Source organism: Sus scrofa, chromosome 4, assembly GCF_054392235.1.
Source record: "Sus scrofa isolate SSC_HxYL_T2T_F1_AM1 chromosome 4, Sscrofa_HxYL_maternal_Yorkshire_Landrace_v2.0, whole genome shotgun sequence".
NCBI classification, from domain to species: Eukaryota; Metazoa; Chordata; class Mammalia; order Artiodactyla; family Suidae; genus Sus; species Sus scrofa.
Genome location: NC_139386.1, coordinates 30,491,559 through 30,519,515, shown reverse-complemented (window position 1 = coordinate 30,519,515; position 27,957 = coordinate 30,491,559). Strand labels below are relative to the sequence as shown.

The following is a 27,957-nucleotide window of genomic DNA, read 5'->3' as shown; positions in this document are numbered from 1 at the left end:
ATTCCAAAATTCACAGAAATATGACCTGAAAAATATTTAAATGAAAGTTAGTTGAAATTTGTTAGTTTAATTAAAAGAGACATGTCTTCAGTGTTATTAGCATTAAATCTAATATAGATATCCATCTCTTAATCTACCTAGGATTTACGACTCAGGTTAAGCTTGTGCTGTATTTGTCAGCAAGAGAAAAATAACTTATGGCTAACTTTATTTATGAAAGTTTCATAAAATACTAACCTATGATTATTAACTCTTTTGCTTTTAAGTAGTTGTAGGTAGAGAAGTTTATAAATACACTTTTGAAAAATAATGAGGTTTTATAAGAAATATTTACTTTAAAATAACCACCAAAATCTTTTTAGTACAAGCCTTAAAATTTCGCTAAATTAAAGGATATAAATCCATTGTTTATATCATTTCTAAATAAGAAAATTTTGAATGTTAGATTCTCTGTAATAAAAGTAGACAAACCAAAGATATATGGTTCTATTAGTAGTAAACATGTCTCATGCCACATTGAAAAATTATACTGTAAGAAAGGCATACGCCTTACTTCTGAGTTTTCACTGGAAATTAAGGCTTCTGTGAGTTAAAAATTCTAATTAATATATATAAATTAAGCCTACTAGCAGTAGTAAGAGAAACTATTCCATCTCTGTATGCAAAGAAAGTAGGGTATGTTTTGGAGTAAATAAATGTGATATATGGAGATGCATTTGTTAAGGGAAGTGAAAGCAGTTTTGTCCCAAAGAACTGGCTATTTCGGAATGGATAAGATATTAAAGAACAACCTAAATGGATATGAAGAGTAGGGAAGAGAGAAATCCTACCTTATGTGGTTAAGCTGGCTAAAATTGAATTATTATTATAAGGATTTTTAAAAACAAGCTTCAATATCAATATTGTACTTATGTACAATTTAATTTACTTTCATCTGCTAGAAGGACAAAATTGTCTGACTAGGTGGGTGAACCTGCAGGTGCAGGGGACCTCAGGATCTATCTCTATTGCATACCTAATTGCTTGCGCCATATAGGTCTGACTTTGGGAGCCCACTGGCAAGACTGCTTCCTGAAATAAGACACAATGTTTAACTGCACTAACCTATTTCAAGACTAAGGTTGATTCAGTGAGATATGGAGCCCTCTTTCAACTCAGCTTCTGTACTATGCGAGGTGAACGAAGTATGCCTCCCCAAAATATGCCTCTTTGGCATGTGGACTACCTGGAGCTGGTTATGTTTAAGAAATAGTAGACACAGGAGTAGCTCTGAAAACCAGTAGAAGTTACCCTCTTGTAAGAGATATTCATATCTATAAGAGAAAACTTCTCCTCTGTACCAGGAAGAGAAGAATGACTAAAGCTCCAGAAATTCTTATCACTGAAGAAGGTAATGTTTAACAACCATGCCCTTATTTACTGTGCTTTGCCTGGCAACCACATGACTATCTTCCTTGCCTAACCCCCAACACCTTCTTTGTCTTTAGCTGGAGGTCTTATTTAAGGTGGTGGCTTGGGCCATTTTGGGAAGTTATTCAGTTTTCCTGGGTATTTCCTAGGTATATCTCCCATGTATACTCAGTTTTCCATGAATATCTCCCAGGTATATATGTCATTAAGCTTCTGTTTTTCTCCTATTAATCTTTTATGGCAGAGAGTTCTCAGCTAAGAGCCTTTAGGGGTAGAGGAAAAATACATTTTCCCCCTCTATACAAGCACATAGTGGATGCTTGGACAGTATTGTTTTTTCTATCCTTCTCATGGCATCTTTTTATATTTTTTGAAATCATACATTTAATCATATCATGAAATTTCACTGATACTCATTCACCTCCAGGGGAGATCTATCAGCATTATCTCTGTGTTTAAGTTGAGAATTAATTTTTCTAAACTCCTACCTATAAGTCACTTTCAAGATATGGTAACTTAGGTCTGATTGTACTTAAAAATGCGAACAATGCTTATGTAACTTTAGTTAGGCAGCATCTGGAGCTGATTTCCTAACTTTGATTAACAGAACCAGCCTGATGAATCCCAGATGTTTAAACATGGCTGTATTTCTTAGACTCACTGGATTGTGAGAGTGAATACATGGGAGGAAGGGAAAAATTTACAAGAACTAGGTGACAGAGTGGCCAAGGGGGTTTTGGCGTGTTGGCTTAGCTGGGGGTATCTTTCTCAATGAACATCCCCATTAAAGTTTTATGCATGTTATTAAGACAAAGGTCCAATCCTTGTTAACCCCATAGTATGTCTTAATAACTCATTCATATTTATTCCTACAGAGATATTTTTGAGCATCTACTACATCTAAAGCCTTGTGGTTAGAAAGATAAATAAAAACATTCCTTACCTTTGAGTCACTCAGTTTAGTGAAGGAGTCAGGCATGTGAACAGTAATTATAATCAATTATGACTGCTATATTGAAGGGCTGAGTACAGAAAGTAACTGGGTTTTCCAGGGAAGTCAAGATGGTTTCAAAGGGAAGGAGACACTGGGCTCAAGATTTCTATGCATTACGTCTACTGATTGTATTTAGCTGTGCTAACATAATACAGCTTCCATATAATTGTATGTTCCATAGCTCACAGGGCCATTTATATGTCATAAAAATACATTAAAAAAAATTCAATCCAGAGTCAGAGCAGTAAAAACATGCATATGAATCATGGACTGCCCATCATTTGGTAAAGCTTTTATAAAAACAATATATATATTATTAGTCTTTCTTTTGCCATAAATTATGCTTTTAAGTTAAAGAATGCCTTTGCCTTTTGCAACCTTTTTCTTACTCTAACGCATGCTCAATGTTATGGACAGAAAATCAGATAAGTTCAAAATTACAAGTCTTTGAGGGGGAAAGATGTCATTCTGTGACATTTTAGTTCTCATAAAATCTGCTCCATTCCCCCCTCCCAAGGAAATATCAACCCTGAGTGAAAAGACAAAATGTGTACCCTAAGTAGAGGAATCTGAGTACCCTATTGACAGTAATTTTGAAAGTACCCTATTGACAGTAATTTTGAGAATAATTAAAACACAATTGCATGCTTTTAGAGGTAGAAAGAAATTAAGTATTAAGCTGCTGCCAAGAATAAAAAGGTTACTAATTCTTACACAACTTTTTTCAATGAACTAATGTCCCATCAGACTCAAATGTATGTCAACCCTTTTCTTTACTCAGCTTTGACTAGTAATTTCTTACTCTTCTTTTGTATTCAGTGTCTCAGTACCTCCTTGTCTGTCAAACCTAAACTTACCATTTACTCCTGTAAATTCTTCCTGTGCATTAACAAGGATTGTCCACTTTGATAGGTATGCTAGACAAGCTATACCAACAGACCTGGCTATACCCTTTTCCTGGACCATGTCCCTAGCCTTCAGTTCTTCACCCATCAGATGCCTACTTACCTTTCACAGCCTAGTTTACGTATCATTATATAATCTTCATCACACCTGTAATTGCATGCTCAGGGTTTGTCTTTCTCACCTGATTATAAGTTCCAGGAGAGCAGGAGATTTGTGTGTCTATATTCATCATTGTATCGTCATCATGCTCATTGTAGTCATGCAGAAAATACTTGCTGAAAAGAAAACATTCAAAATATTTATCACTGTAATAGTTTATGCTCTAGTAATATATTGCCTGATCTGTCTAGAAGGTATGTTTTTTTTATCTTAGAGGCTTCGATACACTGTTCTCTGTCCAGACCAACTTTCTCATAAATGATTATATCTTGACCTTCAGGTCTCAGTGGAAATCTCACCTCTTCATGAAGATCTCTCACCAATCTAAGTGAGTAGTTATTTTCTACCTTGTTTTCTTGATGGTGCTCATCAGGATTTATTGTTACCTTTTGAACATGAAAAAATTCAATATATGAGTTGAAGGCAGGACTGTGTTACCCATTACTTAGCCAGGTATTGACTAAGTAACAGACAGATGCTAATTTTTTTTAACCAAATAGAAGTTATATAGATGAATTTAGTGAATTTCTAAATATATTATAAGTTAGGCACAGGCTCTTGTAGCTTTTCATTCACTATTTATATATATCTATCTATATATTTGGAGTTAACACATTTTTATTTTTATTTATTTTTTGTCTTTTGTCTTTTTAGGGCCGCACACATGGCATATGGAGGTTCCCAGGCTAGGGGTCTAATCAGAGCTATTGCTACCAGCCTACACCAGAGCCACATCAACGCCAGATCCAAGCCACATCTGTGACCTACACCACAGCTCACAGCAATGGCAGATCCTTAACCCACTGAGTGAGGCCAGGGATTGAACCTGCTACCTCATGGTTCCCAGTCGGATTTGTTTCCACTGTACCATTACGGGAACTCATTTATTTATTTTTAAAAAGGTTTGTTTTGTCTGATATGAGTATTGCTACTCCAGCTTTCTTTTGATTCCCATTTGCATGGAATGTTTTCTTCCTTCCTCTCACTTTGAGTTTGTATGTGTCCCTAGAAGTGAAGAGGGTCTCTTGAAGACAGCATATATATGGATCTTGTTTTTGTATCCATTCAGCCAGTCTACGTCTTTTGGTGGAAAGTCCATTTTAATTTTAGGTGATTATTGATATGTATATTATTGCCATTTTTTTAGCTGTTTTGAATTTGTTTTTGTTGCTCTTTTTTTTGTTGCTATTTTTTCTTCCCCTTTTCTTTTGTGGTTTGATGACTATCTTTAGTGTGGTATTCGAGTTGATTTTTCTTCTTTGAGTGCATATCAATCGTAGATTTTTGGTTTGTATTTACCCTAAAGTTTTGATATAGAAGCCTATAAAAATATATATGAGATTGTTTTAAGTTGCTGGTCTCTTAATTCCAAGTGCATCTCCAGTTTCCTGCATTTGTACCCTCCTCACAATTTCTGATTTTGGCAGAATATTTGTGCATGGATGATTATCTACCTTTTCTGTATATATGCCTTTACTGGTGAGCATTTTCATTTGTGGTATTTGTGTTTCTAGTCATGGCTTATTCTTTTCGGCCTAGAGAAGTTCCTTTAGTATTTGTTGTAAAGCTAGTTTAGTGTTACTGAATTCTCTTAGCTTTTGATTTCTCTGAATGAGAGCCTTGCTGAGTAAAGTAATCTTGGGTGGAGGTTTTTTTCCTTTCATCACATTAAGTATATTGTGCCACTCCCTCTGGCCTGCAGTTTCTGCTGAAAAATCTGCTGGTAACCTTACTGGGGTTCCCTGTATGTTATTTGTTTCTTTTCCCTAGCTGCTTTCAATATTTCCTCTTTGTCTTTAATTTTGTTCAGTTTAATACATGTCTTGGGCTGTTCCTACTTGGGTTTATTTTGGTTTTATGGTACTCACTGTGCTTCCTGGATTTGAGTGAGTGCTTCCTTTCCCATGTTAGGGAAGTTTTTGGCTATTATCTCTTTGAATATTTTTTCTGTCCCTTCTCTCTTCTCCTTCTGGCACCTCTGTAATGCGGGTGTTGGTGCATTTAACGTTGTCCCAGAGTTCTCTTAGACTGTCTTCATTTCTTTTCAACTTTTCCTCTTTTTTGTTCTTCATCAGTGATTTCCACTATTCTGTCCTCCACCTGTTTATTCGTTCTTCTGCCTCCTGTATTCTGCTGTTGGTTGCTTCTAATGAATTTTTTATTTCAGTTATTATATTTTGCATCTCCACTTGCTTAAATTTTATATCTTCTATCTCTTTGTGCAGTGTTTCCTGTAAATTATCAATCTTTGCCTCCAGTTTATTTCCAATGTCTTGCATCATCTTCAGCATCAACAGTCTAAAGTCTTTTTCCTGGAGGCTGAGAATCTCCAGATCGCTTAACTGTTTTTCTGTTTTTTTTTTTGTTTTTTTTTTTGTTTTTTTTCCTTGTTCCTTTATCTAAGTTATAGTTCTCTGCCTTTTCATTTTTATAGGTTTTTGGTGTGGTGTTCTTCTTGCAGACAATGGAGTTGTAGCCTCTTACTTCTGAAGTCTACTGCCCTTATGGCTGAAGTTGGTATGGGTGCTTGCTCTAGGCTTCCTGATGGGAGGGACTGGTGCCTGCCCACTGGTAAGTGGGACTGATTCCTATCCCTCTGGTGGGTGGGACTTTGTCTCTAGTTGAGATTAGAGGTGGCTATGTGCATGCCTGGTGGGTTAGGCAGCCTGTTTACTGATGGGTGGGGCTGTGATCCCACCTGGATTATTGTTTGGCCTGGGGCTTCTCAATGCTGATGGGTGGGGCCAGATTTTCCCAAAATGGCCACCTCTAGAGGAATACACACTGATAAACACTCCAGAGACCTTTGCCTCCAATGTCCTTCCCCCACATCAAACCACAGTCTCCCCCTGTTTTCCCAGGAGATCCTCTAAAAACTGCAGTTATGTCTGACCCAGATTCCTATGGAGACTCTGCTTTGCCCTGGGACCTAGGGCACATGAAAACCTATGTGAACCTTTCAAGAATGGGGTCTCCATTTCCCCCAGTCCCATGGAACTCCTGGGTACAACCTCTGCTGGCCTTCAATACCAGATGCTCTGGGAGCGCTTTCTTCCAATGCCAGATCCCCGGGTGTGGAGACCTGATGTGGGGCTCAGAACTCTCACTCCTGTAGGTGAGTCTCCATGATAGTTACTTTCTAGTCTGTGGGTTTCCCACCCAGCAGGTATGGGGTTTCTTATATCATGTAATAACCCCTCCTACCTCTTTATGTGGCTTCCTCTTCATGTTCTGGAGTAGGATCTTCTTGAAAGTTTCCAGTTCATTTGGTTGAAGTTTGTTCAGCATTTGGTTGTAATTTTGTTGTTTTTATGAAAGAAGGTGAGCTCCAGTCCTTCTATTCTTCCGTCTTAATCCTGTCTCCAGGAGTTAATACATTTTTAAATTAAATGTATAAGTAATGTTTTAGAGTCATCCAAAGAATTTTGTTATGTCTTATTATATAAAACTTACCATTTATACTCTGTATCTGTCAGGGAAAAAAATACAAGATGAATTGCATATCTAAGACAACAAAATAATATAGTTATATAACTTCTAGTCAGTAACACCTGGTGTCCGAGGTGCCGTTGACTACTCTGAGCAAGACAGAGACCATCTACTCAAGCAGGTCATTATTGTAACTGGGGTGGCCCTTGCCTCAATTATTTCAGAGGTTTTACTATTGGTTTCCAAGCCATCTTGGGATAATATGATTGATACCCCTCTTACCTATTACAAGTAGCAGCAAATCCAAAACAACCCCCTTCTCAGAGGCCCCTGGAGCTAAACACCCAGAACAGACTCACAGTCCAAATGTGTTAATGATTAAGTGCCTCAGATTGGCAGATCTGATGTGCAGAACCTGAGATCCCCAGATATGCTAAGATTGATTCTTTCATAAAGCTTCTGATCAAGGTCAACCAGGGATTTGTGGTGCTATGCAGAGTGCTCCGTTAAGGGCATAGACAGGTGCATTGGTATGATTCTTACACTTCACAGGCCACAGGAGCATAGGGGAAAGAAAAATATTTTTCTTCTACCCTTCTAGTTTGGGATAGGACACTGTCCCCATAGTAAAAAACAGATTAATAGGAGAAAAACAAACATAGGTTAAGTTTAATAGTATTATTGATGGAAAAATCAATAGGCAATAAAGAAAGAAATGGAAAATTTCATTTGAGACGGTCTTTCAGAAAGATCTGAGGACTGTTTTGCCCATTTATAGATCAAAGTACAGCCATGTAAGTTTTTGAGACAAAGGGTTATACTTCAAATGATGCATTGGCACTTTATACAATCCAGATCTACATAACAATCCAGATCTACATATACAGAGAAGCGAGTAGTGGGTCATGGGTCATCCTGGCCCCTTTTAAGATTAAGAAGGAAGGTTATCTTCTAAGGAGTTGTAATCCTTGATGAGAGTAAGAAGGAATGTTATCTTGTAAGCAGGTCTGTTGAATGTAGAGGCATGATATACACTAAATGTGGGAGAAGGGGCCCAAACGGGCAAAGAAAAATTGTGTTTAAATTTTTCTAATCTTACCATAAAATATGACTTTTATCTCATCAACATGTATACCTCCTGTACACATGGGAGATACCCAGAAAAACTGAGTAAAAGTGCCACCTTAAATACCATCTCCAACAAAAGACAAAAGAGAGACTTTGAAGAAGAGGCCAGTTATGGGAGGTTTCCAGGAAATCATGGTAACAGGATGTGGCTTGCTATGCATGTTTAAGCTGTTGCCTGCTCCATTGGTAGGAAGTTCTGGAGATGGAGAGTCCTTATTCTCTTCCTGGAACCTAGAAGGAGACACCCTTACAAAGAAAGATTTCCTTTATAAAGGTAAATGTACCTCACCAAAGGGCAAATTCTCTTCTGTTTTTAGAAGTTCTCCTGTGTCTGCTATTTCTCAAAAATAATTGGCTGAAAATAATCTTTATGCTAGAGAGGTATGTTTTGGGGTGGTGTATTATTCTCCCCTTCAACAGCTTCACAGGGAGGGGTGGGGCAGGGTTAGGAATTGGGATGAGCACTGGCAAACTCCTGGGCTCAGAGCCAGCTCTCCCAATTCTGGCCACCCCCACCCCTTATTTTAAACTAAGAAACATATAAGCTTTTGTTCTGCTTTCTTTCCAAGCACAATGGAGCCAACCAGTCCCACCAATCTTCCTTCAGTAAAGCAGCTTTCAGTGATTCCAAATGCATATGTCTCCTACAGGTAGGAATGATGCACGGGTAATTGCAGAACCCACCCCCAGCTCAGCCACTCAGGCAGACTTTTCTTTTTTCATTTCTATACACCCCTATCGCCCGCTTAAATCATCTTTCTTGCTGAAGGAAGAAGGGAAAAATTTCCAAGTTTAATCTGCTAGGACACTCCAAATATAGCAATGTTGGATAGATTTTCCAGATATAAAGTAATGAATGATGTATGCTGAGGGTACCAGGGTATTGCACCCCAAAATATGCCTCTCTGGCATACAGAATATCTTGAACTAAAGTACACTGAGAACCAGCAGAAGCAGGAAAAATTCTAAAAACTGGGTAGAAGTTACCTTTTATAAAGGAAATTCACATTTGTAAAGGAAATTTCTCTTTATAGAAACGTTCCCTCTCCAGTATCATAACCCCTCTTTATCAATGGAGAAAGCTGTCTCAAATATGCATTACAAACCTTACTAAACAATTCTTGTTTACAGTACTCTCCCTGGTTGTAATCTGTTAACTGCCTCCCTTGCTCATAAGCCCAAAATTCCTTGCTTAGCTTGAGATAAACTCAAGTTCTAATCACCCCTCTGAATTACTCATTGTTAAGTGCTCCCATGTGTACATTTGTGATACAAATACTTATAAACTTTTTTTTTTTTTTCCTCTTAACTTGTCTCTGGCCAGTCTAATTTACTGGGCCCTATGCTGGAGAATCTAAGTGGGTAAGGGAAATTTTATTTTTCCTTCCATCCAGTGCCAGCATTAGTACAACTGTATAAATAACATGTGTCATTTCATGGGTTGGCAAAATCACATTTACTTGCAGAGGCAATTATGGAGGAACTGACCTTGGAAGTCCACCTCAAGAGCAGGACAAAGTCCAAACGTGAAAAGGTGGCAGAGAAGATCAACTGAATGTAATAATCCAGTCAAAGGCACAAAAGAGAGAAAGCATAGTACAATGACTGAAGGGAAGAGAACTGGAAAGTTAGTGCTAGAGACAGACTAGGGACACCCTTGGCTGGCAAACAATGGAAACTCGACTTTAGTTGGGAAAGCAATTTTAAGCTGGGTTATGGTATGTGTGTAGAAATGATAGGTCAGGAGCACATGAAAATATTCTGGGAGAGAAGTTAATAAGATTTAGATAAGAGCAGTAGGAAAGGAGAGAAGGGAGATGGACTAGATTAAAAGAGCTACAGTGATTGATGATGCTGGATGTGAGGATAGAGTAGAGGCAAAAAGCTCCCAGTTCCTGATGGAAAGATCAGCTGTCATCTTAACATGACTCCCCTCTGAGATTCAGATTCTTGTTCTGCTCCATGGAACAATAGTTTTTTGGATATTTTAATTTTTTTTTCCTAAAAAATTCTCAAATTTTCTTTCAGAGTTAAAACGTAACTTAGACAAAACTGCTTTACATGCTCAGGAGTCATCTACGAGCTTCCCCTTTGTCAGGAAAAGGGACTTTTAACCAACAAGCAACAATTTCCTTTGAAGCATCTCTCCTTAGGAATCACTTAGCCTTTTTTTTTTTTTTTTCTTTTCTTTCAATCAATTTGGGAAAAATAGCTCTTGACATGCAACAGTTGTTAGAACTTTGTTAGTGGGTGGGTTTCATATACTTTTCATTTTTTCCTGATCACAGCACCATGAGAACGGCTTTGAGGCTTTTTATAGGTAGACAGCAGTGTACTGTTTAGCTGTCATCAGAATTATCTGCAAAATGGGAAATGATAAAAAGCCACCTATGAACAGCTGCAGCAGACCCATGAACATGAATCCCATGGACACCCCTGTAGGGGACATCTGTAGTTTTAAGGAAGATAAAGTGAGAGCCACTAGTGAGTGTGCTATGTCAGAGCCCAGGCTCTGTAGGTGCATCTGGGAATAAGTACCTTTTTAGGGAATTACCAGCTTCGTGAGCTTGGGGAAATTACCCAGCTTCCCTGGGCTTTAGTTCCCCTATCTATATAATGAGGTTATAGTGATCAATCTTATTAAATGAAAAAAATGCTAGTATCAGTTACAGCTAACGTGCTTCATTTTATGTTTATTAAGTACCAACATTCACTAAGAGTTTTATGTGCAGTATCTTAGTTCATTCTCAAAATAGCCCTGGGGTAGGTAACTAGTAGTATTTCCATTCTACAGATAAAAAATTTAAGTCCTTGAAATGTTGATTTACCTACATTACAATGCTAGTAAATTGCCAAATGAGGATTTAAATCTATGTAGGCTGATGTTATATTGGTGCTTTTAAATAATTATTCTATACTGTCATTGTACAAGATGGCCTCTAGGATGCAGTAAGTACCAAATATATAATGCTATTATTGTTGTCATTATTCTCTTGTCTCAAACCAAATTACAACTTTAGTGTTATATGTACTCTGCAAACTTTTTAATGATTATTAGACCTAAAGTCTAAGTAAAAATGTCAGGCAGGGTAGAATCAGATATTAGCAATAAGTTTCAGAGTATTAATATAGTACTAAGATACAAAATGGGATTTTAGAATGGATTGAAGAGTTATGAGAAAGAGTAAAGTGATGAGACCTGAAAAGAGAATAGGGTAGGAGCAACAAAGGATTAGGAAAGGAGTATCAGCACTCTAGCATTTTGCCATCTTCCCCCCAGTGAATTGGAAAAGCAGTGGCTGCAGCAGCCCTACCTGCAGGCATGGAATCTGTACCACAGACAATACATGACTACCACCACCATGATGGTTTGTAGGCCAAGCATCTTATTGTGCAGACTGAGAGGTGAGTGTGAATTGCATATAAGATGTGTTGGCTGCAAGTGGCCTGGGAGGAGGCTGGGGTAAAAGCCCTGGGGGAAAAATGAGGTAAAGATTCTTGCTTAAAATGGATACACCAGATTCTGTGGGATTCTTACTAAAGAGCTTCATACCACAGGGGTTTATGAATAAGGGAGGGGCTTGAGGAAACTGTGAGCTGGAGTGGCCAGAATGCTGCAGAGAAGCCTTAGCTTGTGAAAAGGGGAATCCTCTTGTTTTTCTACCTAGGAAAAGTTGAAATCACTGTCCAGAAGTTCTTCTGAGGACTTAAATTTGGAGTCAACAAGCAAGGATGGCCTCCAGAAATGAAGATCGTAGAGTCCCGCCCCATTGTCTCATTGGGATTGATGATCTCCAGTGCCTGTAACCTAGTACTTAATGCCACTGTGATTCAGTATTTGTGCCTCATTCCCAGATTCCTAATCTGTCCAAACACCTGCATGGGACCACATTCTGAATGAAGCTGGGCCTCCAAGTTGTGTCTACATCCACATGTACAGCTTGCTAATGTCTCCTGAAATGTCTGGAGCTCATCGCTTCCCCAGGGAATACATACTGTTGAGCCACAATCAAGACAGTTGTACTACTCCCGCCCGTCTCTGACTGAACAAGGTAACTTACCTACAAGAAAATGGCATCATGCAGAGACTGAACTTGAGAAAAGTGGCACTGAACTTTATGAAACACAGTCAGTCATTCCTAAAAGTATAGATGAATCTACACTTAGAGAGTTTATAACGATTATGCATACAAACTTCTCTTTCAACATTTTTTTTTAAATAATGAAAATTAACTAGAAGATTGTAGATCTGTTTTTGTACACAAACAAGTTTGATTTACCTGGTAATACAGTGGGTGTGCTTTTGTTTCACTAAACTGACCACTAAATTTGATTGATTTAACTGAATGAGCCAGTTATTTTTGTGCTGTTTTGGCTGTAGAAACCATGTGTTTAGACTGTATACCATAATCCATGCTGACACAAATAAGCAGAGAATATGGAATTCACCTTATATGTGTTTTAGTTAGTATTGTCCATAGTCTGTGCCTTCAGAGAAGCCCACATTTCTTCCCAGTGAATTTCAATTAAAAATACAACTTCTTTTTCATGATTTGTTTGGCTAATCTAAACATGGTTAACTTTATACAAGGTGCATCTGATAATTTTATGTCTCTTCTCCCACCTCCTTGCATTCCACCAACCAGTATCTTTACTTCCTCTCTTTACTACTTCAAATAATCAGTTTGAGCTGTAGAGAATACTAGAGTTTCACCACAAAGAATTTTTTTTGGCAAGTTTTGAGTGAAAACAGAGAATTATAATAGAATTCACTTTGCATGCCTCTACTGCTGAGAGCAGACCTCATGTTTTTACAGTCACCCAGTGCTAATGCAGCAGGAGGGCCCTGTCCTAGATTCTTTGTGGCTCCAGACTACTTTATTTCCTTTCTTCTCACTGTAGGAGACTGTTTCCTTTTTCCATGTGTCTCAGGGCCTATGAGACATCATTAGTTCTTCTGGCTCTGTATCTTGCTATTTATCTTTTTTGCTTTTTTCTGTTTCAATTTCCATATTTTATTACTTCTGCTTCTGTGTAAGGCCGGATTCACTGTTAAAAGCTGAGGGACTAATAGTTCATTACTGCCTTTGAACACCTGTTATGTGCTAAGTGCTATAGGTGCTTTGTATACCTTATTTCTAATAAAACAATCCCATGAGTAAGGTAAATATTTACATTTTACAGTCTGGAAACTGAAGCTCAGAGACTAAGGAAAATTCTAGTCATGCAGCCTATAAGTAATGAACCTATTGGAAGATGGCAGGACTGTTGCCATCAAAGGCTGTACTGTCTTAAATACACTCAGAGTCTATTCCTTTGGTCTAGCTTAGCATATGTTACCTTCCCAGACACTGGGCACTAAACTTCCAGGAATGACTATGGCACTTTTTATCTTTACCTATAGATTGTTTCTCCTTTAATTTTGTAACATTTCTTTTCCAGCCTGTCTAGAAACTATAGCTCTTACTGGAAATCCACCAGGCTGTGCATTCCTATCTGACTTCAGAGACTCTGTTCTTTACATCTTGCTACACTTTCTGTCAGCCTGATTGATCTTTTACTACCCATCCACCAGGTGCTGGGGACTACAACAAAACGCAAACTTCAGTGGCTGAGTTTCTTAGAAATGCTTTCAAATGTATGATGGGAATTTTCTGACTTACCTTAAATATACCTCAGATGCTCTTTTCTCAAGTGATCTTTCTGAGACAGTGTCAGGCAGAATACCATTAGAAGAAACACATGTTTAGCTATTTGATGTAGAAGAGGATTCAAAACAGGGAAGGAGCAAGCTTCTAGGTAAGTCTTCCAGGAATGACCCCCAGAGTAACAATGAGGACCCTCATCGCTGATCAGAGAACTGCTCCTCTGCCTCAGTCAAAGGGTAAGAATCACAGGGCTACAACAGCACTTCTACAATTGCTGCTGGGCATCCCTGTGGCAGCAACTGGGCACTGGACCCCCATTTTAGAAAATTCCTGTGTCTCTAGCTGTAATTTCCCACAGAAAACAGCAATGAAGTAAAACATTGGCCTCCACCCCACTTCCATCTTCTGAATCTTGCTTGAGTGGATTTTATAGAGAAATCCTGCCTGGTATCTAGAACACTAGCTGCAAGGGAGTTTGAAATTCAGTTTTTAGTTTTTCAGTCTGTGCCACATAGAAATCTTCTAGAAAGCAGATGGAATAGAGGACCAGTAAACTAATTCTTTTCACTCAGTAGAGGGGTATTTGGTGAACATTGATTTTTTGTTTGTTTGTTTTGTATTGAAATGAGACGTAGAATTGTTGGCAAATACTTGTAACAATGCAAACAATAAAACGCACCGTGTGAGTATCTCACTTATTTGCATGATGGGTGTCTTGTCTTATTGGGTGTGTATTTATGCTTCATTGATTATAGTATTTGACAAGGGTTTTCCTTTCTCAAATGCATAAGTGATCTCCTTAAGTGGAGGGAATCTTTCTTAAAGACTCTGTGACTCCAGGTAGAAGAACTCAAAATATAGAAAGTAAGCTCTACAATCCTTATGATATAGAAAAACTGGAAAAAAAAAAGTGGAAGGATATCTTCTTGACAAATGCTAGATCTGCTATATTTCAGATGAAACTTAAAAAATCAGTATGACAGGGAACTTTAAACCAATTTAAGGCAAGCAAACCAATTATAGAGAGGCCAATTAATACTGGATCACAACAAAACAACAAAAAGTTGAAAAAGAGAAAACTTTTCAAGTGATTTCAGAAACAGTAGTAATGTTTATGACCTAATTCAAATTGATCGCACCATGAAAATTAACATTGAAACTTTTCACGTCTTTAAATGAAGCTTGAAACTAAGTGTTCCTTAACCAATTTATTTCTGGAAATAGCTATTATAGGAATAACAAGAGACATTTATCCCATAAGTGAGATTTTTTTCTTGGAATTATTTTTAATTGAGCTATAAACTAGCCATCCAAAACAATTTTAGCAAAAATATGCTTATGTATAAAATGCAGTGAAAGAGACAAATCATTAATCTTCTTTGAAGAAAAAGTTAGCTTTTAAGAAATCTAATACCAATTTTTAAGATAAGGGTAATGTAAAATTCTTTTGGTTACTTTAAATCTTTATCGCCTTTGTCCACTGTTTCTAACAGGGGGTGAGGTAGTTGCCTAAAGCTAAATATTCTGCTCTATGTTTCAAAAGCACTATCAAATAGATTTTCAAGTTCTTAAGTAACTAAAAATGTTTTAATTTTATTTTCTACTAGGCTAGTCCAAGAATTTGAGTCTTGAGAGTTCTGATTCAAGATGGCAACATAGAAAGATCCTAAACTCACCTCCTCACCTATAACTACATTTGGAACAATTTCATCTGGGGAAAAAAAATAACCCAAAGCCAGCTTAAGGACTCCTATAAACTGAACAAATGAAAAAATAAAAACAAAACAAAACAAAAAAAAAAACAAAAACAAACACATCGATGTGGGTAGGAGAGGCTGAGACACAATCTTCCCATAAACCACACTCTTGGCACAGTGATCCGCAATCAAAAGGAGACTGAAAACCCTGAGCTTCTCTCCCTGATGAACAAAGGGTTTGGACCTCACATCAGATACCCTAGGTTTTAAGGCCTTCTATAGATGAGCTCCCCAAACTTCTAACTTCAAAAGCCAATGGGGCTTGGGTCTAGGAAAACTGCAAGGCTACAGTGAACTGAGAAACAATTCCTAAAGGGCTTTTGTATATACACTCACCCACCTGAAGGCTAAGCACAGAGGTTGCCAACTGAAAAGTTCCTTACTTTTTGTGAAAGAGGCTTATTTGCTTATCTCAGAGCATCACCCTGAGAAACAAGCAACTAATTTAACACACAGCTGGTGACCTACTGAAATAGTCCAAAAATAGAGGCCAGCAGATGCCATGTTTGGGCTCTCCTTCTGCCTCCTTTCATGTCAGTTATCTCCTGGAAAGCAGCTTGTACAAACATCTGGCATTCCAATTTTATCATCTGACACCCATGGGACACCTCTTGATCCCCTGGCTCTTGTGGCCAGTTGGGGCTAAGCTTGTGAACCTCACAGGACTCAAACAAATGGAAAAAGAATTCGCAACCAGCTACCACCCACATGACACAGCAGAGAGGCCATAGTTTAAGATGGCCAGTCTTCCTGTGAAATGAGGCCTAGTAGCTTATCTTGATATCTGTGGCCTGAAGGGGAAGGCTTCTAAGTTAACACATCTCTAAGGCTGACTACTATACCCCTTCCCCTCAAGACCAGGGAGGATGGAAGGCACCATATTCGCATGCTCTTTCTGCTCCAGAGCAGGTCATATGTGTCCTCAGCAAAGGAATTTGTGTATAAGTCTGGTGTGCCAGCTTTTGTGTTGGCTGCCCAGAGAGTAGTCCCTTGAAAGCCTGGCTTCGGTGGCCAGCAGTGCTTATGTTTATGGGTTCATGAGCACAGTGGCAAAGTAAGAAACAGTTAAATGGCTATTGGGCCAGGTCTCAAGCGCAGAGGGAGGAGATAAATGCCCATATCCCATTCTTCTTTTGAAAAGGGTATGTTTTCCTATTTAAATAGATATTTCCTGAGGAGCTGGTATCTAATCAGCCTGAATCTAAGTGCTGCCTAAGATCCTCTCTTTTGGACACTGACAGGATTGGGCATACCTCAACTACTGGGATCTACTAAAAATAAAATAGGCTGCTTGGACAATCACAAAGGTTTGGGAGACCAGGAGCTAGAGCAGAGTTGAATGATAATATTCATCTCCTACAGGAGACCACTCCTTCAAGGCTGGGGGAGGTGGATGTTTTATCTAATGCATAGAAATTCCTAACCCAGAGAGTCAAGGAAAATGAAAAAAACAGAGGAATATGTTTCAAATAAGAAGAGATAGAACCTCAGTAAAGGCACTTAATAAGAGGGTGATAAAATGTGTACCTGATAGTGTTCAAATTGATGGTAATAAATATGCTCATTGAGCTTAAGAGAAGATAGGATGAACAAGGAGATTTCACAAAGACGTGGAAAATACAAGAAAGTGCTAAATAGAAGTCAAAGAGCTGAAGAATATAATCATTGAACTGAAAATATAATAGAGGGGCTAAATAATAGACTACATGATACAATAGAAAGGTTCAGTGAATTCAAACCTAGGGAAGTGAAACTCACATAATCAAAGCAACTGGAATGACATCAAGTGGGACAATATTCAAATTATAGGCATTTCAAAAGAGACCAGAGAGAAGAAGGGAATGGAAGATATATTTGAAGAAACAATGGCTTAAAATTTTCCTAACCTGGGGAAGGAAAGAAGTTTTCAAAAAAAAAAGATGAATCTGAAGAGACCCACACCAAGACATAGTATAACTAATGTGGCAGAAGTTAAAGACAGGGAGAGGAAATCTCACTGGTACAAGAAACTATATGTAGGAAAGGAAAAAAAAAAAAATATATATATATATATAAAGGAAAATCTGAACAATGTTGTAAGGAGATAGGTTAATTTCTTATAAAGCTCATAAGAAGGTTTAGAGGTAAAAGTAGTAAAAAGTATAACCACAATAATTTGTTAATGCATATACAAGCTAAAAAAGATGGAAATTGCAAACTGTGGGGGGGGGTAATATGCAAAGATTTAGAAAATGTTCAAATTAAAGTTGCCAACTTAAAATAGATTTTTATAGATATGTTTTATATAAACCCCATGGTAACCACAATGCAAAACCTATAGTAGATACACAAGAGAAAGAAATCTAAGCATACTGCTACAGAGTATCATCAAATCACAAAAAAAGCAAAAGAAAAAAGAAATTAGAAAATAGCCAGACATAAGAAAATGGCAATAAGTACATCCTTATTGATAATTAAGTATAAATAATTCTTCGATTATAAGATATAGAGTAGGTGAATGGATATATGCTGCCTACTAGAAACTTATTTCAAAGGACAGACACAGTCTGAAAGTGAAGGGATGAAAAAAGACATTCCATGCAAATGGAAATTTTAAAAAGCTGGAATAGTTATTGTGGGTTCAATTCCAGACTACCACAGTAAAACAAATATCACAGTAAAGTGAGTCACACAAATTTTGTGGTTTCCCAATGCATGTAAAGTTATGTTCCCATGATACCATAGTTTAAGTTTACAATAGCATTGTATCTAAACAAAGTACATACCTTATATTAAAAATACTTTATTTGCTAAAAATTCTAACCATTGTTTGAGCCTTCAGTAGGTCATAATCTTTTCAAAGTAGTAACATCAAAGGTCACTTTTCACCGTATCAAATATAGTAATAAAAAAAGTTTGAAATATTATGAGAATTCCCAGAATGACACAGAGACGTGAAGTGAGAAAATGCTGATAGAAAAATGGCACTGATAGACTTGACTTCCTTGATGCAGCAGTGCCACAAACTTTCAATTTGTAAAAACACAGTATCTGTCAAGTGCAATAAAAGGAGTTATGCTTGTACTTAGACAATAGCCTAAGACAAAGACTGTAATAAGAAACAAAGAAGGTCATTATATAATGATAAAGAGGTCAATCCAACAAGAGGATATAACATTTGTAAATATTTATTCATCCAAAATAGAAGCACCTAAATAGATCAAGCAACAATTAACAGATCTAAAGCTAGAAGAACTATAGAACAATACAATAATAGTGAGGACTTTAATACCCCATTTTTATCAATGGATAAGTCATCCAGAGAGAGAATCAGTAAGTACTTTGACCTTATACAACATGATTAAGACTAGATGGATTCAACAGACACATGCAGAACATTCCATCCAAAAGCAACAGAATATAATTTTTCTCAAGTGACTAGAAAGAATTCTCCAAGATAGAGAATGTATTAAGTCAAAAAACAAGTCTTAATAAGTTTAAAAGTGTGAGATCATATCAAGCATCTTTGGACAACTCTATGAAACTGGAAATCAATTATATGAAGACAAGTGGAAAATATACAAATATATGGAGGTTAAACAACATGCTACTGAACAACATCTGGGTCAAAGAAAAAAGAGAGAAATTAAAAAATGCCATGAGACAAGTGAAAATGACAGCACACTGAAACTGATGGGGTGCAGCAAAAGCTGTTCTAAGAGGAAAATTCATGCTGACAAATATTTATCTTCAGATTAAGAAAAATCAAATTGCCTAACTTTATACACTTCAAGGAATTAGGAAAAAAAACAACTAATTTTAAAATTATTAGGTGGAAGGAAACAAAGATCAGAGCTGAAATAAATAAAATAGATACTAAAAAGACAATAGAAAAGATCAATGAAACTGAGCTGGCAGTTTGAAAAAAATGAAATTGACAAATATTTAAGCAAGACTCACCAAGAAAAAAAGAAAGAACTCAAGTAAAATCAGAAATGAAAGAGGATACATTACCAGGGAAATAAAAAGGATTGTAAGAGAGTACTATGAACACTTATACATCAACAATATGGACAAACTAGAAGAAATGGACAGCCTAGAAACATACAACCTACCAAGACTGAATCAAGAAGAACTAAAAAATATGAGCATCCTAATTATCAGTAAGGAGATTGAATCAGTAATCAACAACAACAAAAAACAAACAAACAAACAAAAAAAAAAGCCCAAGAACAGATGGCTTCACTAGTCAATTCTTTAAAACATTTAAAAGAAAAATTAGGAGTTCCTGTTGTGGCACAGTGGTTAACAATTCAAACTAGGAACCATGAGGTTGCAGGTTTGTTCCCTGGCCTTGCTCAGTGGGTTAAGGACCCGGCGTCACCCTGAGCTGTGGTGTAGGTTGCAGACACAGCTCGGATCCAACATTGCTGTGGCTCTGGCGTAGGCCAGTGGCTACAGCTCTGATTGGACCCCTAGCCTGGGAACCTCCATATGCCACAGGAGTGGCCCTAGAAAAGGCAAAAAGACAAAAAAAATAAATAAATAAAAAAATAAAAGAAAAAGTAATACAAATCCTCTCAAACTGTTCCAAAAATTAGAAGAAGAGATAATACATCAAAACTCATTTTACAGGACTGGCATTACCCTGATTCTAAAATCAGACAAGGACACTACAAAAAAGAAAATTATAGGCCAATATCCCTGATGAACATAGACACAAAAACCCTCTAGAAAATATTAGCAAACCATATTCTTAATACTTTAAAATAATCATATACCATGATCAAGTGAGTTTTATCCAGGGAGGCAAGGATGGTTCAACATCTGCAAAACAATCAATGTGACACATCACATTAACAAAATGAAGGATGAAAAATATAATCATCTTGATAGATGCAAAGAAATTACTTGACACAATTTAATAAACATTTATAATAATAACTCCTAAAAACTGTGTATAGAGGGAACATACCTCAATATAATATAAAAGCTATATATGACAAGCCCCATATCTAACATCGCACTTAATGGTATAAAGCTAAAAGCTTTAGGGTCAGGGACAAGACAAGTATACCAACTCACACTACTTTTATTCGCCATAGTATTGGAAGTCCTAGCCAGAGCAATTAGGCAAGAAAAAAATAAAAGTAATCAAAACTGGAAAAGAAGTAAAACTGTTACTAGTTGTGGATGATATGGTATTACATATAGAAAATCCCAAAGACTCCACCAAAAAACTCTTGGAATTAATAATTGAATTCAGCAAAGTTGCAGAATACAAAATCAATATAAACAAACTTATTTTCTATGCACTGATAATAAACTATCAGAAACTTAAAAAGCAATTCCATTTACAATTATAACAAAAAAGCATCTAGGAATAATTTAAATCAATGTGGTAAAAGACCTGTACACTGAAAACTATATGACCTTGGTGAAAAGAATTGAAGAAGACACAAATAAATGGATATTCCTTGTTCCTGGATTTTAAGAATTAATATTATTAAATGTCCGTACTACCCCAAACAATCCACAGATTCAATGCCCTGTTTATCCAAACTCCAGTGGTATTTTCCATAGATTGAACAAACAATCCTAAAATTTATATGGAACCACAGAAGACTCCAAAGAGCCATAGTGAACTTGAGAAAGAAGAGCAAGCTGGAGCCATCACACTTCATAATTTCAAATAATATTACAAAAGCTATAGTCATGAAAACAGTGTAGTATTGACATAAAAACAGAGACATAGATTAATGGAACAGAAGAGAGCCCAGAAATAAATCTGTGTATATATGGTCAATTAATTTGCTTTGAAGGAGCCAAAACTATATAATCAGCAAAGGATATTTTCAATAAATGGTATTAGGAAATGTGGAACACATGTCAAAGAATGACAGTGGGCTACTATCTCATACCATACATAAAATTTAATTCAAAATGGATTAATGATTTGAACATAATGTCTGAAACCATAAAACTTCTTGAAGAAAACATAGGCGATAACCTTCTTGACATAGTTCTTGTCAATGGTTTATGGATTTGACATCAAATCCAAAGCAAGAAAAACAAAAACAGGTAGGACTGTATCAAACTAGAGAGCTCTGCACAGCAAGAGAAACCATCAACAAAATGAAAAGGTAACCAGCTGAATAAGAGAGAATATTTGTAAACCATACATCTGATAATGGATTAATTTTCAAAATATATAATATTCGAAATATATAAAAACACATTCAACTTAATAGCAAAACAAAAAACAGGCAGAGTCTCTGACTAGACATTTTTTTTCAAAGACATAACAGATGGCCAACAGTTACATGAAATGGTATTCAACATTACTTATAATCAGGGAAATGCAAATCAAAACCACAATGACATATCACTTTATACCTGTTTAAAGATTATTTTGAAACAGACATAACAAATATTGCTGGGGATGTGGATGTGCATTGTTGATGGGAATGTTAATTTGGTGTAGCCACTATGGAAAGCAGTAGAGCAGTTCCTCAAAAAATTAAAAATAGAACTGTCATATCATCTAGCAATTATGCTTCTGTATATTTATCTAAAGGAATTGAAAATACTTTAAAAGATGTCTGCACACTCATATTCATTGCTACATTATTTACAATAGTCAAGACTTGGAAGAAATCTTAAGTATCTGTCAAAGGATGAATGGATAAAGAAAATGGACTTCAGTGGAATATTATGTAGCCATTAAAAGAAGAAAGTCTTGCCAGTTACAACATCATGGATGGATGTTATGTGCATTATGCCAGATGAAGTAAGACCAAGACAAACATCCTATGTCCCCACTTATTTGTGGAATTAACAACAACAACAACAACATAGATACAGAGAATAAATTTCCAGTTGCCAGAGGTGGAATTTGGGTTGTGGGTGAAATGGGTGAAGGTAGTCAAAAGGTACAAACTTCCATTTATATAATAATAATTAATGGGTGTAATATACAGCATGGTGACTGGTTAATTATGTTTAAAAGTTGACAAGAGAATAAATCTTTAATTCTCATCACAAGAAAAAATTGTAATTGGGTGGCAATGAAGGTTAACTACATTTATCATGGTGATCTATCACAATATATGCAAATATGAAATCATTATGTTGTATACCTAAAAATAATATAATGTTATAGGTCAATTTATCTGAATGATAATAAGGAATTTGATTCCCTGAAATCTGATTCTTAAAAAAAGTATGATCCAAACAAATATAATTTGTTATATGTATTTGAAGCCTGTTCATTTCATTTAATTTCACCACAATCTCATGCACATCATTTTAGCATTTTTATTATGCACTCATATCTCCACTTGAATGACAGCATGTCTGAAATCAAAATGGAACCTGAATTTTCTGGATTTCAAAATATAAATGCAAAGCTATTATCATCATTAGTTTCAGGAAGAATTATTTATTTCCAATGAAGTTACAAAGGGATCTTAAATTTATTTAATAAGTTTGAGGTCATGTTCCTTAGATGCAGAGCCTGAGACAAGAATTCAGATGCAGATTTTTTTAGAGTGCTTTTCAGAAAAGATCTCTAAGAGGGGAAGTAAATCAGGATAATAAGGTGAACAGGAGGGGAAAAGGCAGTGACCTGTGGGGTGAGGCAGTTCCTGTTAGCTGAGGACAGTTTCCTAGAGAAGGCAGGCAGCTACAAGCCTTCAACAGCCACACCCACAGGACCAGGGAGATGGGTGCACTGGCATAATTCACAATCTTAGTAATTGCTTCCCTCTAGCCCAATCTAAGTAATCTATCAGCACTGGCTGTAGAAGGAGTGAGTCTGACTGATCATCTTTGTGCCACAGGATAATCAAAACTATACATGATTGGACAACCAGGGCTAGGCCTGGAAAAATGGACAGTCAATCCGGTATGTTGTCAAATGAGCTATGACAGGACAAGAATTAAAAGATGACCTGGGGTGATCAGTTTTTTAGTTTAAATATTTGAAGTAGGAGTATTGGGAGCATACACTGAAAAGTCAGAGAGGATTATAATCTAATGTATAGGCTGAAGTTATAAGGGAAGCAGAAACTATGAGTAAGCAAGCAGGAAGTAGAAGAAAGGCATATAGACATTTTAAGTGAAGAAATCATTTGCTGGAGTTATACAGAAAGGAAGACAAAGTAGAAACAGAAACAGTAGCTGAATCTTTGGCAAAACTCCAGAGCAAAGAACTGCAAAATCCTGATGTTACTTTTATTCCATCAGTTAGGAAAGATTTCAAAGAGCAAGATCAGGAAGTAGTAGACTGGATAAATTACCTCTAGAGAAGGCAAATATTGTTATTTGCATGGTATTGTTTTCTTAAACACTGAAATGCTTCTAGTACACGTGACAGTAGAATATTTCTGAAGAAGAGAGACTAGAGAATCCTGGGGACCAGTGTACTACCAGAAGGAGAGTGGTAAAGAAGGTGACTATGAAGAAAATAGATGCCCAAGCAGAATTTTAAAGTTGTTAATGGTGGAGTATGGAATATAAACTAACTTATGCCATAATTTTTTTTTTGATGGCATGTGATTCAACTGTGGACCTGAGAGAGCTGTTGACATCTGAACCACCCAACATCATTTCCCTGAGAAAGGAGTAGAGATGTGCAAAGAATTCCAAGTGAATGCACAGGAAAAGCACTTGCCAATCAGGGAAGGGCTTCTGGGGGAGCAGCAGCCAGAGAGACTTGAGGGATAGGCAGGGGTTGGCCTGGTGAAGAGGAAGGGAGAACAGGTCACAGATCTAGACAAAAGTGAGAAGTGTTGGACTTAAGTATGTCCATAGGTCTCACTAGCTTTGACTCTTTTAGTGTTCTTGAATTTAGGTCTGAATAAGATATTCTGATCTCCTTCAGTAGGTGGAGAGAGAAATTAGGTTGGCCTATGGCCAGAGTTTAGTAAGAGGAGTTGTTTCTACAATGCTGTGAGGTTTCTGAAACAATGAGAAAGTAGAGAGGCTGGAACCTGGTTAGGGTATCACAGCTCATCCCCTCTCCCCTATGAGAATCCTCAAGAAGTATTAAAAATACAAATTTTAAAATCAAACAATGGTGAACTCTCCAGGAATTTCTAGAGCTTCCTTAGCATTTGAAATGAACTGTTTCACCCAAGGAAACAATGTGTGTGTGTGCATAAGTGTATTTATGTCTGTGTGTGAAAATATATCTGTAGATCCCTTTCATGAGGCCAAAAGCATCTTAGAAATATTTTGTTGTTTCTGTATTTTGCCCTTTGCATTTAAGGTTTGGTCAAGTGATTTCCTGAACATGTCATTACAACATATCTCGAGATAGTAATAACGGAACCATGAAACATATAATAAAATGATATAATAAAACAACAACAAAAAGATGGAGTGGGTTGATGGAAATCAAGTTCATAGCATAGTGAGCCCTCATTATATGTGGTGGTGGTGTTTGTGTGTGAATATTTCTCATTCTCTAATAAGAGAACAATTGAGGAGAAACCTCTCAGTAATGAGTGATTTACCTGGCTATGAAACTCGTGGATTCCTCTTGCTTCCTCTTGAAAACACTGTATAACACTACTATGGATCTTTCCTCCACTCTACCTTCTGGAGAATTATCGGAGATAATTTCACAGCTTTTGGTGTTAATACTTATCTTAGATACTTAAGAGTCTTTCATTTTAAATGGGATATTTTCTCTGTTCCCACTGAATGTTGTCATAAATGAAATACAACTACTAGAAGAAAAACTATTCATCAGATCAGTTCAATGTTGGAATGTAAATGGAATGCTCTGAAAATCAAAACAGTGTTCCCCTAATGTGATAATATGTATTTATAAACAGGGCTTTGCAGCTGATGCCATCAACCACTTTGCAAACTCTTGCCAGTAATATTATTGCCGTAAAAACTGGAGAGTTGATTAGTGGGTTACTTAGAACTGTAATCTTAGCCTTTAGAGGATTTATTTAAATCTAATTTAAAAAGAGTTCCTTAATATTTATTTTAACAGAAGTTTACTTAGAAATTTAAGATTAGAAAATAGTTCCAAATGAGTGCTGCTGAAACTAAAAGAATTTGGATATGTGGCTTTTTTCCAAGGTGGTTATATTTCCCTCAAGGCCAATTTATCATTGATGAAACATCTGTCCAAAACCATTCGTGTGTGTTTTGAGAACCTAGGATCAATCAAACTCTCTGTTTGGATAGGCAACTATTGTTTTCTAAGTAAAGATGGATGGTGATAGGTGACTATATTTTTAGGTTTCCCTTTCATGATGTCTGTTTTTCTGAAATTGGAAAAATTTTTGTGCTTTTGCCTTATCTCACTACTAAGTTCTTATTGGAAACTCAGAAAAGGAAACAGTCAAAGGGCATTTCAGAGTCTTACGAGATATTTTATTTTGTGCTAATGGCACTTTCTCATGGAACTGTTTGAGTGCACTGCCAGTGTGGAACTGGATGTTTATAAAAACAAATGACTGAGGAGTCTTCCACTTGGAAACACTTTCTTTTCTGAGGCACAAAACCCCCAATGTCATTCTACTCATCAAAGGTCTACATACTCCACTTTCCGCCTCCCAGATCCTCCCCACCCCTATTCCAGCCGCAGACATACATGAGGTATATTGTGCTGCTATGTACATGAACTGGAGGTTTTTGCCTTTCCAATATGGGATAAATGATAACTTTAAGTTGAACTCTCTAGAAAGAAATATACACTAAAAGTTAAACTTTTCACTTAACTGTTTGCTCATTTATTCACTAAGAATTAATTGAACATCTGCTCTCAGGCATATTTTACACTACACTGTAATGAGTTATTTAATCATCTCTTCTGTCAGACTGTGAGAACTCGGATCTCAGTGTCTGGATTAATGGCGATCACTTAGTACATTTTATATACGTACTTGTCAAATAAATAAATGTGAAGATACAAGAGTGGATTTTTTTTTTAAAGATGAAGGGAAATGAAAGAGTCACCTACCATCTATTTAGCGTGTAATATGTTTGGAATCACTTCACTTATCTTCCTTGTTCTATTCAACTCTTAAACAGCAAACCTTTGAGAAAGTATGAAAACAACCAGAATCAGGGAGATTTAGTGACTGGGTCACAGTCAGTGGGCGCTAAGTCAGAATTGGACGTTGACCTCAGAGCCCACTTGCTTGGATTGCGACAGCCGACAGCCACACAAAACCCTTATCACTTTACTAGGTTCAAAGAGAAAGAACCTCTTTTACCACCGTGCTGCCTTAGAAGGAAATTTAATCAGCTTCAAAACCAATTCCATTAAAATCATTTCTCTTAATGAAGCAGCCATTACTCTGTGTCCTGTAACTGGGATAGGGAACAGCAAGGGTGATTATTGCTTTAAAAGTTCTGGCAGATTAAAAAGGATATAAAACAAATTTAAACATGGGAAAGAATTTTTTTTAACTGATATGTCAGAGGACCTAGAAGAGTCTAAAGACTCAATGAAAAACTACTAAAATCCAAGTGAATTAATTTAAGTAGCTAGTTGCACTATACATATAATAGCCGTGACCATTTCTTCTTTAATTCATTTAATATTATGTGAAGTTACCATTCTAAATACTAGGACTACAACATGAAACAAGAGAGGCAAAAATCCTTCTCTCACTCAGCTTACATTCTTAAGGAATTAAGCAAACAATGATATATATTCTAGCAATTCATGCTTATGTAGTGCTTATGTACCAGATACTTATTTCTAAGTGCTTCCCCTCCCACCCACCCACACACAAACTTGTTTAAATCACATAAACACCCTTATGAGGTAGGGTCTATTATTATTCCCATCTTACAGATGTGGAAAATAAATTATAGGTAAAGAAGTTGCCCAGAGTCCTAATAATGAGTAGTGGAGACAAGTTTCAGATCTGGGCAGTTCATGCTCCTATGTCTATTTATGATTGATATAGTTAGGTTTGATTAACTATATTAAGAAAAAGTAAAGCTGAATAAGGAGAGAGAGTGGCAGGGGTACTATTTCATTGAGGGTGCTGGACAAAGGCCTTGCAATGAGATGGCATTTAAAGGAGACAATTTAATAAGTTTATCCATGATGTTATCTTAAGATGAAAAGAATTCCGATAAGTGCGAACAGTAGATGCAAAGGTCCTGGGTTTGAAGAATGCTTGATGTGTTCAAATCACAGCAAGGAGTTCAGTGTAGCTGGAGAAAATTAAGTGAAGAGGAGAATGGAATGGGGTCATATAGTTAGCAATGGGCCATAGTATGGCACATTTTTGGACTTTGGATTATTCTTTTAGAGATGGGAAACCATTCAGAGATTTGAGCATAGATCTGGCATAATCTAACATTTTGAAAGGCTCATTCTAATGCTTATATAAAGCTGGACCATAGACTTACAAGATTGGATGCAAAGAGGTTATTTAGGAGGCTTTTTACAATTGTTCAGGAAGAAAAGTGCTTGGATCTGGTGGTAAGAAGTTGGTAGATTTTAGGTGTATTTTAGAACCAACGAGATTTACTCATAGATCAGCTTTTTTTTTGGTGTGTGAAA

The 27,957-nt window shown here is 36.6% G+C and overlaps 1 protein-coding gene and 1 long non-coding RNA gene across 4 annotated transcripts in view; one reads left to right on the top strand and one right to left on the bottom strand.

Moving 5' to 3' along the window:
• LOC110260242 (uncharacterized) overlaps positions 1-14,368 on the top strand; it is a 214,552-nt gene extending 200,184 nt beyond the window's left edge. Inside the window, exons 11-16 of one of the 3 annotated variants that reach the window (XR_014843489.1) lie at positions 3,750-3,797; positions 4,479-4,579; positions 5,904-6,040; positions 6,331-6,584; positions 11,307-11,431; positions 11,695-14,368. Coding sequence is in view for 1 of the 3 variants with exons in the window: in XM_085021875.1 (XP_084878001.1) it covers positions 3,750-3,797; positions 5,904-6,040; positions 6,331-6,584 (439 nt within the window). In the remaining 2 variants the exon portion in view is untranslated. The remainder of the gene's footprint in view (positions 1-3,749; positions 3,798-4,478; positions 4,580-5,903; positions 6,041-6,330; positions 6,585-11,306; positions 11,432-11,694) is intronic. The other 2 variants (XR_014843490.1, XM_085021875.1) reach the window with 2 other exon arrangements.
• Positions 1,769-7,073, bottom strand: LOC106510004 (uncharacterized). The gene is made up of 3 exons (XR_014843491.1): positions 6,923-7,073; positions 6,674-6,825; positions 1,769-3,585 (listed from the first exon to the last, which is right to left on the bottom strand). It is a non-coding gene; the product is annotated as an uncharacterized LOC106510004 (long non-coding RNA).
• Positions 14,369-27,957: the final 13,589 nt, after the last annotated feature.